At 36.8% G+C, this 15,017-nt stretch overlaps 1 protein-coding gene across 1 annotated transcript in view; it reads left to right on the forward strand.

Annotated features, from left to right (window-relative positions):
- The window catches only part of USH2A (usherin), a 375,341-nt gene that overhangs the window by 294,118 nt on the left and 66,206 nt on the right, over window positions 1-15,017 (forward strand). The window contains exons 54-58 of the mRNA XM_066546427.1: window positions 74-228; window positions 2,019-2,217; window positions 8,161-8,268; window positions 8,805-8,988; window positions 9,756-9,913. Of these exons, the coding sequence (XP_066402524.1) occupies window positions 74-228; window positions 2,019-2,217; window positions 8,161-8,268; window positions 8,805-8,988; window positions 9,756-9,913 (804 nt within the window). The remainder of the gene's footprint in view (window positions 1-73; window positions 229-2,018; window positions 2,218-8,160; window positions 8,269-8,804; window positions 8,989-9,755; window positions 9,914-15,017) is intronic.

The following is a 15,017-nucleotide window of genomic DNA, read 5'->3' on the forward strand; positions in this document are numbered from 1 at the left end:
TGCAGAGTAGGTTATTATCCCATGACACAGGATCCCTCAGCTAACAAAAGGGAAAACTTTCTTTCTGCAATAGGTCTTATTATTCACTACATCATCCTCCGAAACGGAATTGAGCATTTTAGAGGAACAGAAATGAGCTTCACAGACACCAGTGGTGTCCAGCCATACCAAGAGTATTCCTACCAGCTGCGAGCCTGCACTGTGGCTGGTTGCACAGACAGCAGCAAGGTTAGTGAAGTGGGCTTCATGGAAACTGATGCCAGGATTTTATCAGCCACTGTGGCAACACTGAAATGCTTTTGGAAAGGTGTAATTTGAAGGCACAGTGATTATTGAGTAAGTGAAAAAAACATCAATAATCTGATTTGGATTCAGCTACTGACAGGTGAATATTTGGAACCCCAGGTTGATAAAGCAAACAGAAAAAGAAAGCAGTGTCTCAGCCTTGGCAAAGCTGAAATTGCACTGTAGGAACTGATGTTTGTTAAAGAGAAAGCTGTACATGGCAGAATAGAGTAAAGAATATTAAAATGCGCCTTCTCTAAACCAGGAAATTAAATTTTTGCTTCTCACTAGGAGGTCTATAGCCTCTTCTTCCTTGGTATTTCTTAGATATTTGCTTTAGTTATAGTCTAGCAATTTTTTCAACAAACTTCTTACTCTTCCACTCCAGTGGAAAAGCCTCCTTTCACTATATTACTCTTCGCTGGCTTTCTATATCTGCACCTGCTTCAGGCTTTACTGTCCCTTTGTGTGCAACCTGCCTCAGCTTCAGTTTTAAGCAAACAGGATCTCTTACCTCCCTTTCTGAGTTTCATTTCTTTGTGTATCACTTTGAATCATCCACGTTACTATTTAGCCAGTTCTGGTTTTTATTCTGCAAAGTACCTCCTTTATTTATTATTTGCAAAAACGATTTCTTAAGTGACCTCTATTTCACAATATTATTCTTGCCTCTTTGAAAATGAATTTCTAGGACTACAAGGGTAAGGTCTGTGGGGCAGAGGTGGGGAGTAATGACTATGTTTTGTAATTATTACATGTGAGATTGATTTTTTTTTATTTGCAGGTGTTTAAATGTTTTTCTTATTCATACAAATCTCAGTCAGAAGTCTAAAATAAAAAACACTGATGTAGAGGGATGAAGAGAGGTGGATAGTCCTCTGCCTGCACACAGAGCTGTGGTCTGGAAACTGTAGGCACAGTTGCTGCAACCACTGACCTGATAATAAATCCTACTTATTTCACTTGCCTGTAATTAAGGAGTTTACTGTTGCAAACACCGAAGTCTCCAAGTGGGGACTGATTCCACCAAATGCACTAAGACAATATATTATAGAGGGCACATTTTATATTTACAGCATAATATAAATACTTTATGGTGGTAATAACAGAAAAAGAAAAGTGATTCTCAAAGAGAAAATGGTCTGACTCACTTATTAAACCAATGTAATTTGGAAATGCCTCTTCTGTAGCTGATGGTGGAGATGCGTCAATAGAAAATTACCTTTTTCCTTTTTTTTTTTGGTAGAAAGAACTTAACAAGTGCAAACTTATCCTAGCTTTCAAAATCTTTAGATTCCTTATGGAAGTATGGAGTTGCAGATAACTACAATAGAGTTCAGATTGCATGGGATATATGGAGGCTTAGCCCCATGTTTACTGGTGCTTAAAATATATGAAATCAGGCAGTTAAAATGCAGAGACACTGACAAACCATATGGAAGAGAGTTATCAAGAGTTTTCAAGCAATACAGTTTTTGTTGTTTCACCCTGTGCCATACACTGCAGCTAAAATGTGGTGAACCTGTTGTGATAAATTGGAGACACAGACTTACGTAATGTATTCAAGGTCAGATTTCATTGTGAAAAAGGAGGAAAAAAGTAACTACTTCTCCAGCCCCTTGGTAATGATATGCCAGCCCAAACAACATTTTAAAACAAAAGTGACATTCTCATTGATCATGGTATCTAGTGTACTATTACATTAAATTGCTGTTTAATTCATATGTCTTCAGGTAGTTGCAGTCACTGTCCAAGGAGTCCCCGAGAGTGTTCAGCCACCAGAAGTCAGTGCTCTGAACTCCACAGCGTTGCATTTAACCTGGGATGCACCCAAGAAACCAAATGGGATCATCAGAGAGTACCAGATCAGTCAACTGGGGAGAGGACTTATATACATTGATGCTGCAGGCAGAATGCAGCACACAGTGTCAGGTAAGGAGGCAAAGCTCTTTGCAGGCTAATGTCCTGTCCTTAAGATATAAGACAGTATTAATATATTAAAAATGCCACTTGTCAGTAACTTTGAAATCCCCAGCACTGTCACAGTTTGGAATGCTTTATCATGACTTTACATATCTTAAATTTATTTTTTTCCAATCTCTTTCATTTCTAGCTGCTGTTTGTTAAAATATTAATAGATTTAATTTCAAAATTTTAAAATAAATCTGTCCAGCTTGACTGAAGATGCATGCTTTGTAGTGTGCTCAAGGACTTAGACATTCTGTGTAGGCTAGCCATCCCTTCATAGAGATTCAACTCTCTCCTTTAACATCACTGATGTGCAGCAATGCTGTTGTGAATGTGTAGCAGTGTAGGATCGAGAAGGATCGAGTACTTTATGTCTGAGGTAATAAAAAGGAAAGGAAGACAGAACAGGAAAGATCCCAAATTCTGTTTATAATATTGTATATTGCTTATAGCCTTTTTCTAAATACTTGATGAAAGAAGCTTTATTTCAGGGATTCTGGGGGAAAGTTTGGCTCAGACCTCAAATGTATTGGTTTTTGCATATTCAATTTTTACTTATTTTTGAATGTTACACTGAGCCAAAATCCCTCTTAGAAATGCTTTCTGTTGAACACAGAGCAGGAATGTAAGCATCATGGGATTTTTTTTTTCATTCTTTGACCTGAGGTTGCTCATTAAATTTTTATATGTCACAAATGCATTAATTTTTCCCTAGGTTTTTTGCCCCACAAGTAGGAAATTTCAAGATTCCAGTGTTGTACACACCATATGACAGCCAGCCAAAGAGCAGAATTTGACTTAGGACACATAAATCCTCTAAAGCATAGATGGCACTCTCAAATACCCCTCAAAGCATGAGTCCTGAGTCAGGGTGGATCCCTTAGTGCTTTAAAAGAGTTTGTCTCTGCTGTAGTCACTCACAGAAGAGCAAGATTGCTCTTCCTCTTTGACAATATCATGCTCAAGTGTGAAATTCATCAATGGTGTATTACGCCTATCTCCATATTCAGTGCTTCTGGACATGAGATACAAGCCAGAGTTGGTGGTACATGTTTTAGAATTGCTGTGGTGAGTTTACACTGTGAAGAAGGAACATTCCAACAAGGAGTGATTTATCGAGCCCATTGAAAAATATTTCTCATGCTCCTCCAAGGCAGTTATATCTCCGTTTTAATGCCAACAATACTTAGCAGTTGGAAGTGAAAGGAAATGAAATTAATTCCTGAGAAACAAGGACTTTTTTTTTTTGTGTGCCTGTTCTGTTAAGCCACTATCCAGTGCGGCCATGTTAAGCCAGGAATGAAATAAGTGATCATTCCTCCCAACAGTCATAATCAAATCTTTTGCTGTTTTCTGCAGGAGCTTCCTTGGGTAATAATGTGGAATTCATGAGAGTGATTTAGCAGTGTGGGTAATTATTGCTCTCTAAATTAAAAGAATACGATAAAAGAATCAAATTCACTTCATACATAATCTCAAATGTTTGAACTGTTTGTCTTATTCCCTGTGGATGGCTGTTTCGGTTTTCCCATTATCCTCGTTTTTTCTTTTTCTTTTTTTTTTTTCCTCTCCAAAACTGTCTGCTTTTCCCTGAGCAACAGTTGAACATTAATGAAGCTGTAGCATTAGTATTTGTGGAGACTTTGAATCTCGGGTCTCGCAAATGGCAGACGTGAAGGCGAGCACCTTGCCACAGCACCATTGTCTTGCTGCTTATTTTTAATTACATCAAAGCTTTGGAAACATGATCCCACAAATGCTTTGTGGGAATAGTGGTGAATGTGCTCATCATGTGAAATCCATAAATTGCTTATAATCCTCTCAAGATGTTAAAAAAAGCATTAAGTAATTGAAGACAGGAAGTCCTCAGTTAATTATTTAGAGGTGTTATCAATGCTTTAAGCAAACTGAAGCATTTTCTGCTATCTCACTGAGTTGAATGCCACTGGGACCTAGGGGCAGCAGCCATCATCTTCTCATATTCTCTAATGCAAACAGCACATGGCAGCTTGTCAATAAAAGACCTTTTTATATCATTTATTACTGAACACTTCCAGTACCCTGTACAGAACAATTTGGATGACAGTTATGGCATTGTTTCACTTTGTGTTACTACTACTTTACAAATGGGCCTGCTAATGCTTTGCAGTGGGGCCAGGCAGAGGGTGAGACTGAGGAAAATAATTAGGGGAATTGTAAAAGAAAGCCAAGAGTGCCCTCTTCAGCAGCAGCAGGTGGGTTTATAGAAAAGGTTCTTCTCAACTCCCCCCTTTTAATACACCAAAGTTAATATCCCAAGTAAGAGGCTTTATCAACAATTTGTAGGATCAATCATTTTTATGTCAAAACCAAGGAAGATAATGAATATTTATTTTAGTACAAGAAACAATAGTATGAATACTTTATGACTGAATAGTTTGAAATTCTTTCATCTGAACATATTCTCCATTTCAGGGCAATGAAATCTGAAGAGTTACCAAAGTGTTGTCACTGGTCAGGTCTCTCTCCATATGCAGCACTGAATCATTAATAATATTTATCTCAAGGAAACTCTTGGGGGTGAAGGGGTTGTGGGAGGCTGTGGTCAGCAATCTGACATCCTCCTGAGTAAAATTCCCACAGCAGGGCCCAGGAGCGTTATCCTGGGAGCTAATTACTGACCTTGCTGGAGCCATACCCACAAATGGAGACAAACAGTATCAGAAGGAATTGATTTAGCTAATAGAACAATGCGTTCTTAAAAAAAGCCCCACTGTTCCACAGCCTTTTGGCAAAAGACAAATGCTGCAACAATATAATAGACTGCTTAAATTGACCAAAACAAAAAAATTAAAAATTTCCCACAATAATAAACCAAAAAAGGAGGGGAGAAAGATCCTCTAGGGAACAATCAAGTAGAGACATTAGAAAAGCAAAATGGTGCTTATATTTCAATATTATTTTACTAGTTGTTTTTATTATCAATCACATACATAGATTTGCACAGAGCTTTCCAAAGCATAAGACAAGGCATCTAATGCAAAGCTTTAATAATCTAGATAAAAATCTGCTGTGACTGCTCCATATATGGCTAGAATTAAAGGTATCAGAATTTCACCAATAATTAGTGAAAGCATGTGCTCTTTTTTTAATGCTCATTTTTCTCTTTTAAGTGTAGTTGTAAATGAGTATTGCTTTATTATGCATGTTTCCTTTAAAAGTGAACATGACTCCCTTTAGGGGAATTGAAGTAATTTGTTGCCACAGTAATCTTTTCTATCCTGAAATGTTAAATACTTGGCTTTCCTCCATGCCTCTGCCTCTCTCCAGTCTGCAACTGTCATTTTCTCCCTCCTTACTTTTATACACAGTGTTCAGATGATTTTTCTTCTCTTCCAGTTCATGAATAGGTTACAGCAAGAGCTGTCCCTCTGAGTCATCTCTTTATTTTCTCTCCTTCACATCTTGTTCAATTTGTTAAGCAGCCTGCATGTCTTCCATTCAGTATTTTACCTTCCTATGTAATTGCTGCTTCTTTTTTCACTCTATTTGTTTGTAATGTATTTTAATTAAAATATCTTGGTGCTGGATGTAAGGAAGGATTTGTTTATAAACAAAGGTCTTGCAGAGACTTTTTTGTTGCCACTGAGTTGCATTGTTCTCTAAATAATTCCATTTAAATGCAGGAGCTACATCAAAAGCACGCTGTTAAGACCACAAAGCCACATCCTTAAAAATTGACCTATATAATACCTATGAATTGACCTGTATAATCCTAATTCAGCCTCTTCCACACAAACAATCTTCATTACACAGCAGTACAGTCATTTGTTCATAGGGTTACTGCCTTGTTCAGTCCACAATCGGTGCCTCTTCCAGGGAGGAATAAAATGAAGCTCCTGTATGGAGAACTGCTGCCTCAGCTTTAGCTGTGTTTAGTGGATTAATTCCTTCTGGGAGTCTCAGTGTGGATGGGCCTAATTCTGCTTCTGCCCAGAGCTACATTCCCTTTCAAGGAGACAGGAACATGGAGCACAGGGAGGGAGGCAGCTGGGACAGTGCCAGCCCAGAGGGACAAACGTGGATCACTGCGGGGCTGGGGGCATGGACTGCCAAAGGCAATCTGACATCCAGGGCTTTCCTATTTGTTCAGGCTGTGGTACTGAGGAGGGCACATCTCAGTCTTCCACAGTTTGTCACAACCACCTCTTCTTCATTTTCAGTACCTTGCCTGAATTTCCTGAGCTCTCAGAGCTGCAGCTGAAGGCACCAGTTGTGCTTGGATATATAAAGTTTTGCATAACACCAGACAGTCTGACAGCCAGGTCCCAGGAATCCCAAATGGCTTCTTGGCAGCTCCGAGGAGATTTTTGGTTCTCTCAGTCTCTTTGAGTCGACATCCTGATTCTGAGAGAGAAATTCTTCTCTTTTATATTTTTGAGTTTATGTGGTTTTTTATGGAGTTGGTTGGGGGGATTTTTTGTTTTGGTCCTGTTTTAAGACATTTGGAATGCTCAGCAAGTTGGTGTTAACAAAGCATCTGTATGCTCTAGGGGTGGACGCTGCAAGAAAAAGTCTCAAATTACAATTAATCAGGCTGTAGACCACATGTTGGAGGCAGTTTTAGAAAGGACTATGCCACAAAACCTGTGAACAAAAGAGGATCAGTTTGTATTGTACAATGTCCTGGTAATGGGATTTCCTAGTTTTTGAATGTTTAGTTTTGCAATTTTAATATTTTCAGAGAGATTTTGTGTATAATTTACTTCTTGTTATACTTTTTGTATTCTTTACATTCAGAAACAGGAACCTTTATTTAATATATTGTGAGGTGTTAACAAGGGGATCCTTGAAAACGTGAGAAAAGGGTTTTCAGTGTTTGTGCCTGGTGATATCTTAAAGATCAATTTTGAGAAATTTCCAAAATAATAGTTTAGCAAAGGTGCTGTGTTGTGGGCTGGAGGGTGCTGTGTGAAGAAGGCTGATCAGCAGTTCAAGCTGAGCTCTAAGGTGATCTCACAGTGGTCTACATCTTTAACAATTTAACTACAAGAAGCCTTTAATAGGTGCACAGAATTGGCTATTCTAAAAGCTCAGTATCTTAGCCAAATTGTGAGTGCAAATTTATGAGGATCCCTAAAGGCAATATTCTTAAGCCACAGGTAACTTGATGTGAAATCTGAAGTCATCGACACACAGCACAAATATGTTTGAAAATTTTCAAGAAAAAGGCAAAGCAATATATTCTCATCTCATTCAAGGATGTACAGCATAGAAGGTTTGAGCTGAAAAAAAATTTTTAAAAAAAGTAACTGAAATTAATATTTTGTAATGAGGGCTTGGTTGTCAGTTCAGCTTCTAACTGCTTTGAAGCATTTATTGTAAAGTCTTGTATCAAATAGAGGAAAAATAGAGGGAAAATTAAAAAAAAAAAATTGGGAAGGTCGCAGTCCTTTAACTTATTTGCAATGTAGTAAAAGGTTTCATGTACAAGTGAGTATTTTATTATCTTATTATTGCAAATGTATTAGTTATACATTTTCAAAACATTAAGGGCTATTCAGGTTTTCAAGACCAAGACTCTAAGCAATTGCACTTTCGGGTGTTTTTCTGCATGGCCAGTGTCATCTAAGTTTTTTGATTTAAAGCTGATTCAGGTATATGAGAGATATCCATAGATCCATTGCAGCATAGACAGACATTCAGTCTGAATTGTTTTGTTTGGTCTTTTAAATCAGTAGAGGATATATGTCTAAATTAGTGAGAATTCACCGTTTCAGTATTGTTCAGGTGTAATATAAGAATAGCTCATACTCTATGTTTGCCTAAAAGGCTATAAGTTAAGTTCAATAACTTTCTATGCAGAGATATAATTCTTGGAATGATTGATGTCAACATCTCAGCCTAAACTCTGTTTGCTCTTTTTAGGTCTGCAGCCATACGCTAATTACAGCTTTGTGCTTATTGCATGCACATCTGCTGGGTGTGCTTCCAGCCAACCACTTTCAGGTCAAACTTTACAAGCTGCTCCTCATGGTAAGGGAGAAAGTCATTCTTACAGAACTGCAAAGAGATGGTCATACGGGCTTGTATTTTCTGGCGGATTAACAAGGTGCACAACTCCACTGTCATCCATCAAGCTATCATGTAGATATTTACACAAGAGAATCTGTCTCTTGGAGTTTTTATATTTTACCACATTCTCTTTACTGCTTGGCACTGCATTTCTGCTTTCTTTTTCTGAAAATTTCCCCCAATTCACCTCTAAGTTCATTAGCTTCATTAACAAAGTTAGAATTGGAAGATGAATTTTTTTTAAAGCACAAATGAATATGCAGAGACTACTGGGCATATAAAGGCAGCAGCCTTTGGCCTCTTTCTCCATTAATCTTTACCTTGTCTACTTGGTTGCATTTGTTATAGGATAAATACAGAAAGTGTGTTAAATTCTGTCATTCTCCCTGGCAGTGCTTTATGCTTTCATTACAGCAGCACAAGTATGGGAAAAGAAAAAACAAACACCTTTGAGTTTCTGTCATAAAATTAAAATAGTGTCACTTTGATTTTAATAGGGGTATGGCCAAAACCTCATCATATCATAGTCAGCTCAACAGAAGTGGAAATGTACTGGAGTGAACCAGAGGAACCCAATGGACTCATTACTCATTATCGATTATTCCGTGATGGAGAACAGATTTTCCTGGGTGGCAGTACAGACCTGAATTTCACAGATGTTAACCTGCAGCCTAACAGTAGGTAAGGCATGTTAACGAGCTGTGGTAACAGGTGAAAGACCTTGAAAAACATAGGTACTTGTGTTAGTGAAATGTACAAAATATAACTTATTGTGAACAAAAGAAAATTCTCTTGAAATATTACTTCATTACTCAAAATTGGTGGAACACTTTTACTAGACTGTCAAATGTTAGAAAGACATTAATCAAAGGACTTTTAATTTTTGTTTTGTTTTTGAGAATAGGTCATTCTGATTCAAAGAAGCAAAGCTTTTTTCTTTTTTTCTATTGGATGGTTTGTTGGTAGCTCAATGATAGGCATTTTTTCCATCATGGAATATACTCTGAAAAATGCCAGGTTTTATATGACAAACAGCACTGCACATGGTATATGATGTTCCAGTGCATACTGAACATACAGGTTCAAAAGTGACTGCTGATATTTTTATGGAAGTAATTCTGAAATTAGTTTTGACACTTTTTGACTCAATACTTCTCTTGCTTATGTAAGCTAATTTGAATTTTAGTATTAGTATTTGAGTTTTGGTATCTTGATTCTATGGTAATTATTATTCTAAGTATTATTATTTTTGTATCTTTGATTTTATGGTTATTATTCTAAGTTACTTTTCTCACATTAGGAAAACTTGAATGTGAAAATCTTCGCTAATGCAGTATTTGTAATACTCATTGTATTCACTTTAAATTGGTGAAAATGGAAATGTTCTGTTGCTGATATGCCTAAAGCTTCTAACTGCAGTGTCCACTGATCTTTTTGTGTTTGTGCAGATATGTTTACCAGCTGGAAGCCAGCACTTGGGGCGGCAGCAACACTAGTGATAAATATGTTATACAAACACCAGCAGGAACACCAGAGAAAATTCATGTCCCATATAATGTCACAGTAATTGATGCATATTCTATATTTCTAGCTTGGGACGTGCCAGGTAAAAATGTATTTCTATGTAGTACTTTGTAGCAAAATGAAAGGATTGAAAAATTAGTATATCCAGGTAGGCAGCTGAATCATTCTGATATTTTTATTCTTCATATTTAGTTTTAGCGATTTAAATACCCAGTATCTAAAGCTGTTGTCTCCTAGAGACATTTTATTTTAATAATATTGATCTAGATACTTGACATCTAAACTGAGGTTTCCTCACAAACCTCAGTATTGTGAGGTTTAGCTGAGCAAAACCCTGTATGTTTTGGAGTTATGAACTACTAGTGAGTGCAAATATTAATGAAAAAAACAAAAAAAAATTGAGTTTTCTCTTCTGTTCATACTAATCTGAGTTATCATCATGGAAACCTGACAACCTTTTAGGTTGTGTGACAGAGATCCTGTGCTAGCTTTGACCTGACTGAGTAAATTTTATTTGCCCAAGCACCTTAGTGTATTGTGGATATGTTCCCTTGCAGTATGGTGGATCAGCAACGGCCCAGAAGTGTTTTTCCTCTAGTTACTCTTCTCCTGAACATGATCAGGTGGCCTCCACCTGCTATAAAGCTGGGCTAACAAGGAATAATTGAATGATAGAATCTTTTTGTAAGAGAAACTATGCGATGCTTCGTCAATATAGATCATAGCTTAAGTAATTGGAGCACTTTACTGATGTTATAAAAATTATGTGCTGTATTTATTGTGGGACAATGAAAGTCTTGAAATGAACAATCTTTTTTCCACTGTACTTCATTTCCAAAAAGGTGTTTTCTAGTTTTTAGATACTGGGTTTTTTTCAGTTAAAATTTCGTGAGTTTTTTTAGAAACTTCAGATGTTTGCATATTGCAATAATAGCCCTATGTGTTTTATCAGTGAATTCATGGGAGTTTTTAATATCTCTTGTTCCTAATTATTTAAGATGTTCTATCCTTGCTTAGCAAGGGACAGTTGGCATTAAAAATAAAGTCACCTAGAAAAAGCATTTTGCCTCCAAGACTGGGATTGCAAGTATTGTGGCAGTGCTTAGCAGTGCTCACCCTACCCATTTAAGCAATGATTAATAAATCTATAATACCCTGAGCTGTCAATCTTTTAGTTTTCAGGAGCACAAAATCCATTATAGAAATGCTATAATATATGAAAAAGATTAAAATCTTAAATTAAACTTTTCCCCCTACTGCCTGAAAGGATTTAGAACCCTGCAGAAGGCAGGTGAATTCAAATGGCATATAATCTACAGTTGGTTTTATTGGAAAGTGACTCATGCTGTATTATAGTTTTGATAATAAATATAATTTAAGGTACAAAATATTCAGCAACATTATAAATAGATTTAAAACATAAGAATGCATTGGAATACATAGGCTGTGAAGAGTGGGGTGTGTCCCAGAAAAGCTTGTCTTTCTTCTAGACCTTTTCCAGCTGCTTAAATTCCTGTTTCTCACAGCAGGTTACAAGCCAGCAAGGAGAACCAGGCTCTGTGTAGTACATTTCATTATGTTGCAATTAAGATTACACATACAAAGGTCTGTCCATTCCTGAAACTGCAGAATCAGAGGGATGAGGAGGAGGCTGGACATCGTGGATCTGCAGAAGTTGCAGGGTTCATGTATTCACACATCTGTAGAAATCATTCTCCTTATATGGGAAAGGAACATGCCCTTCTTTCCAGATATTGGGACACACCTTGAACACTTATCTCACTTCTGTGGATATTTGATAACTTCTTTGCCTTCTAGTTGTGGGGCTAATTATTTAGGTTTTTAAATATGAAGAAGGGATTTTCATACTGTGCTTCTGTTGGGTTTTGTCCTGGCTTCAGCTAGAACAGGATTCATTTTCCTCCTAGTTCAGAAAAAGACAAATTTTGGAAAGCAAATCTTGCTGTTCCTTTTATTATAGCACTTCAGGGAAACTAGCTGATCTAAGAATGGGGAGTACTAACAGCAGAGAAATGTTACTGAAAGTTACTGAAAGCTACAATGCTATTAATGCTGCTAAAACCTGTGGGCAGAAGCATAGTTCTCTACAGAAGCTAGGAAATTAATTATTGACCCTTCATAATCCTGCTTTGTGCTCAGTCTGAGGTCCTTTGTGCTTCTAGAGTTATTTTTTCTTAAGAGTAAGACTGCAGAGGACTCAGGTGGAGATTTATTCTGGAAGTTCTGATCTTCTGGAATAGCATAGATCCCATTAACATGTCTGTCATACAGGTGTTTGGGGTCACAATTATCCCCAGCTTGGCAGGATTAGCATAAAGTGTCTACTACTTCTTATCCTTATTTATGTCCATGTACGTAGAGTAACTATTTTTCTTTTTCTGATCTGTTGTTGCCTTTCTGTGCATAAATCCTTGTCTCACAGTAGGCTGCATTGAGGCAATATAGGTTTCCTTATAAACTTAGAATGCATCTTTATTTATAAGGATTGTCAGGCTTGGCAGTCACTCTTGAACAAAACTGTTCTTTTCACTGCTATAGACTCAATGTCAAAGAAGTGCTTTTAATTAACAAAGTTTTGATGAGAAGGTACTTGTTCATAGTGTCTTCCTGTCTGTGGATATCAGGGCTGCTTTGGCATTCTGTCTTATCTGCTGTAATAAATTTGGATCAAATAATCACCCTCAGGATTAATTATGGACACATTGTATTACAAAAACCTTCCTTTTGGATGGTTTAATTATAACATTTCAGCATCTGTAATATATCGAAGTCTCGTGACTTTATAGATGTGTAGCATTTCAAAACTCCTGACTTAGCTAAAGAGCTAGGTGGCCCAGTAGTGGTTACAGTGATGGATTCAGAAAAAAATACTTGACACACCTCACTCACAGTGGAAAATAGGGCTTTATTTTCTAAAATAGGTATTCATTTACCTGAAATAGGTATTCCATTATCTTCCTCAGAGGTACATTTCACTGATATGCTAAGGAAGGATATGTTACAATTATTATGGAATAACTATTAGTGCCATGGATAGAGCAGAAGAGCCAAATGGAAAAAACTCCACCACATTATTTCCCCAAGGTATATCCATAAATGTTATTGATAGGTAGGCAGGTAGCCATCCTGCATTCCAGCTCATTGACAGCCCCACTGCTCCTTACTGGGGACCTGATTCTTCTGGGTGTCTCCAGTTGCGGCTGGTGGTGACTTGAAAGCTGAACATGCTCAAAATAGGATCCTGTCCTCTGCTCCTAGGATACTGGTTCATATGTTAAAGATCATCTGGATTAAAATATCTTCTTCTTCGTCATGTTATAACACTTTATCCACCTTTAGGTTTGCTTTCAGTTAGAATGACAGTTGTTTGAAATCTGGATTTTTACTTTATTCTTCATGGGATCAAACGTGGCATTTGAATACCATTGTATTTGTCACTGCTTCCCCAACTAACTTGGTTTCTTGTGGACTAGCAAATGGAACTTTTGATAAGCCATTGTCACATGCTCTCATTTTTGGTTTTTTTGAGTAAATTATTGTTCGCTCCACCTCTCTGTAGGATAGGTTTTCAAGTTCAATATCCAAAGATTTGCATCTTGCAAACAGTCAGCATCCCCAGCTGTTACTGTTTTCAGAGTCTTGGTGGGAATACTTGATGCAACCAGACTGAGACATCTGGATATTCGAAGCATAATGTAAATAGTTAATCTCAGGAAGCCAAATAGATTGTTTTGTTATGTGAATTTAAATATTAAAATATAACTTTAAAGAGATAATGTTCCTGTTTCAGTACTTGTTTCCCATAAGTGAAAAAATTTTAGCTATTTTGCTTTAATTGTGATCTGATTTCACATCATAGTAAAGTAATTTTCAGCAATTAACTTCAAACAGATTCTGGCTGACCAGTCTGTAAGTCTGTGCCTTTTTACCCCAAGTTTTAAGCGTCCTGTGCTGCAAATTCTATTTTTGACCTAGCCTAGTTTTGAAGTACACAGAGCCGTCAAACCTAATTTGCAGAGTTTTGCACAGAACTGTCCATTAAATGTTATCCAAATATGCCCAGAAAAAGCCAGGGTTTCATTTGATTGATTTGTCCCATTGCAAAATATGCACCTGCTGTGAAATGAAGTCACAGAGAAAAAAAAGTGGAATAATTTAACTTTTTTATTTGTAAAGATAATCAGGGTTTTTCTGATTACATCTTAACTTCATAAATGTTAAATAACCTATCAGCATCTAGTTGTTGTAAATTATGAAAAAGAGTATTGCTGGGAATATTAACCAACTAAATCCTTGTTCTTTAGTGAACATGAAAATGTGTTATGGCAGGTTGTCATTGTGCTCATGGTAACTTTGACACCAAATAACAAAACTGCCATTTGCATTTAGGGTAAATTGGTTCACTTGTGCTTTTACGGTTCCTTTTATTCTGACATAAATTTATGAACTCTGGAACTAACCAAGTCGTGTGGTTTCCCAGATGACTTTAACAAATATGCCCATTTCATTTCCTTCAGTCATCAGAGCACACGAGGTAGTGGTTTCAGACTGGCTGCAGATGCTGAAGGCTGTTCTGAGCAAAAGGGGTTTTTTACAAGATTCTGTGTTGTAAAAGTATATATTACAATTTTTCAGATTAGGAAGTGATCCTTTGATCTTTATAGTCAATGAGTTTGATCAAAGTATAGAAGGATTCCATTGGACTTTGGAATTTTTCAGGATGCTTATGTGATTTTATTTAAAATTTAATTTTCACTTCTTGAGAATATTTTTTTCTCCTGAGCATATTTACTATTAGCATCATTCCTAATATAGTGCAAAATTTATCAGAATTTTAAGATTTTGTGTTTCAGGTGTGAGGTGGTGTTTTTTTAATAATGATATGGACTGAACACTGTCCAGCATTGTTGGATAGGTCATTTACTTTTAAATAGGTGTCCTTTGCTGCATACTGATGGCTGGATTCAGCTGTCCTTGTTTGTATTTAATCTTCCTTGGGAAATCAAGCATTCTGAATAGTTTCAATTTCAACGGTTTCTAGTGATTTTTGCCTAGAATAAATGCCCTGATGAGATGCAAGAAACTGAATTATATCACTCTCATAAAGGAATGGGTTTTTCTAGCTGAAATGTCTGGTCAGTTTTCAGGACTGGAAAAGAAGGGGA

Source organism: Molothrus aeneus, chromosome 3 (assembly GCF_037042795.1).
Source record: "Molothrus aeneus isolate 106 chromosome 3, BPBGC_Maene_1.0, whole genome shotgun sequence".
Taxonomy (NCBI): domain Eukaryota; kingdom Metazoa; phylum Chordata; class Aves; order Passeriformes; family Icteridae; genus Molothrus; species Molothrus aeneus.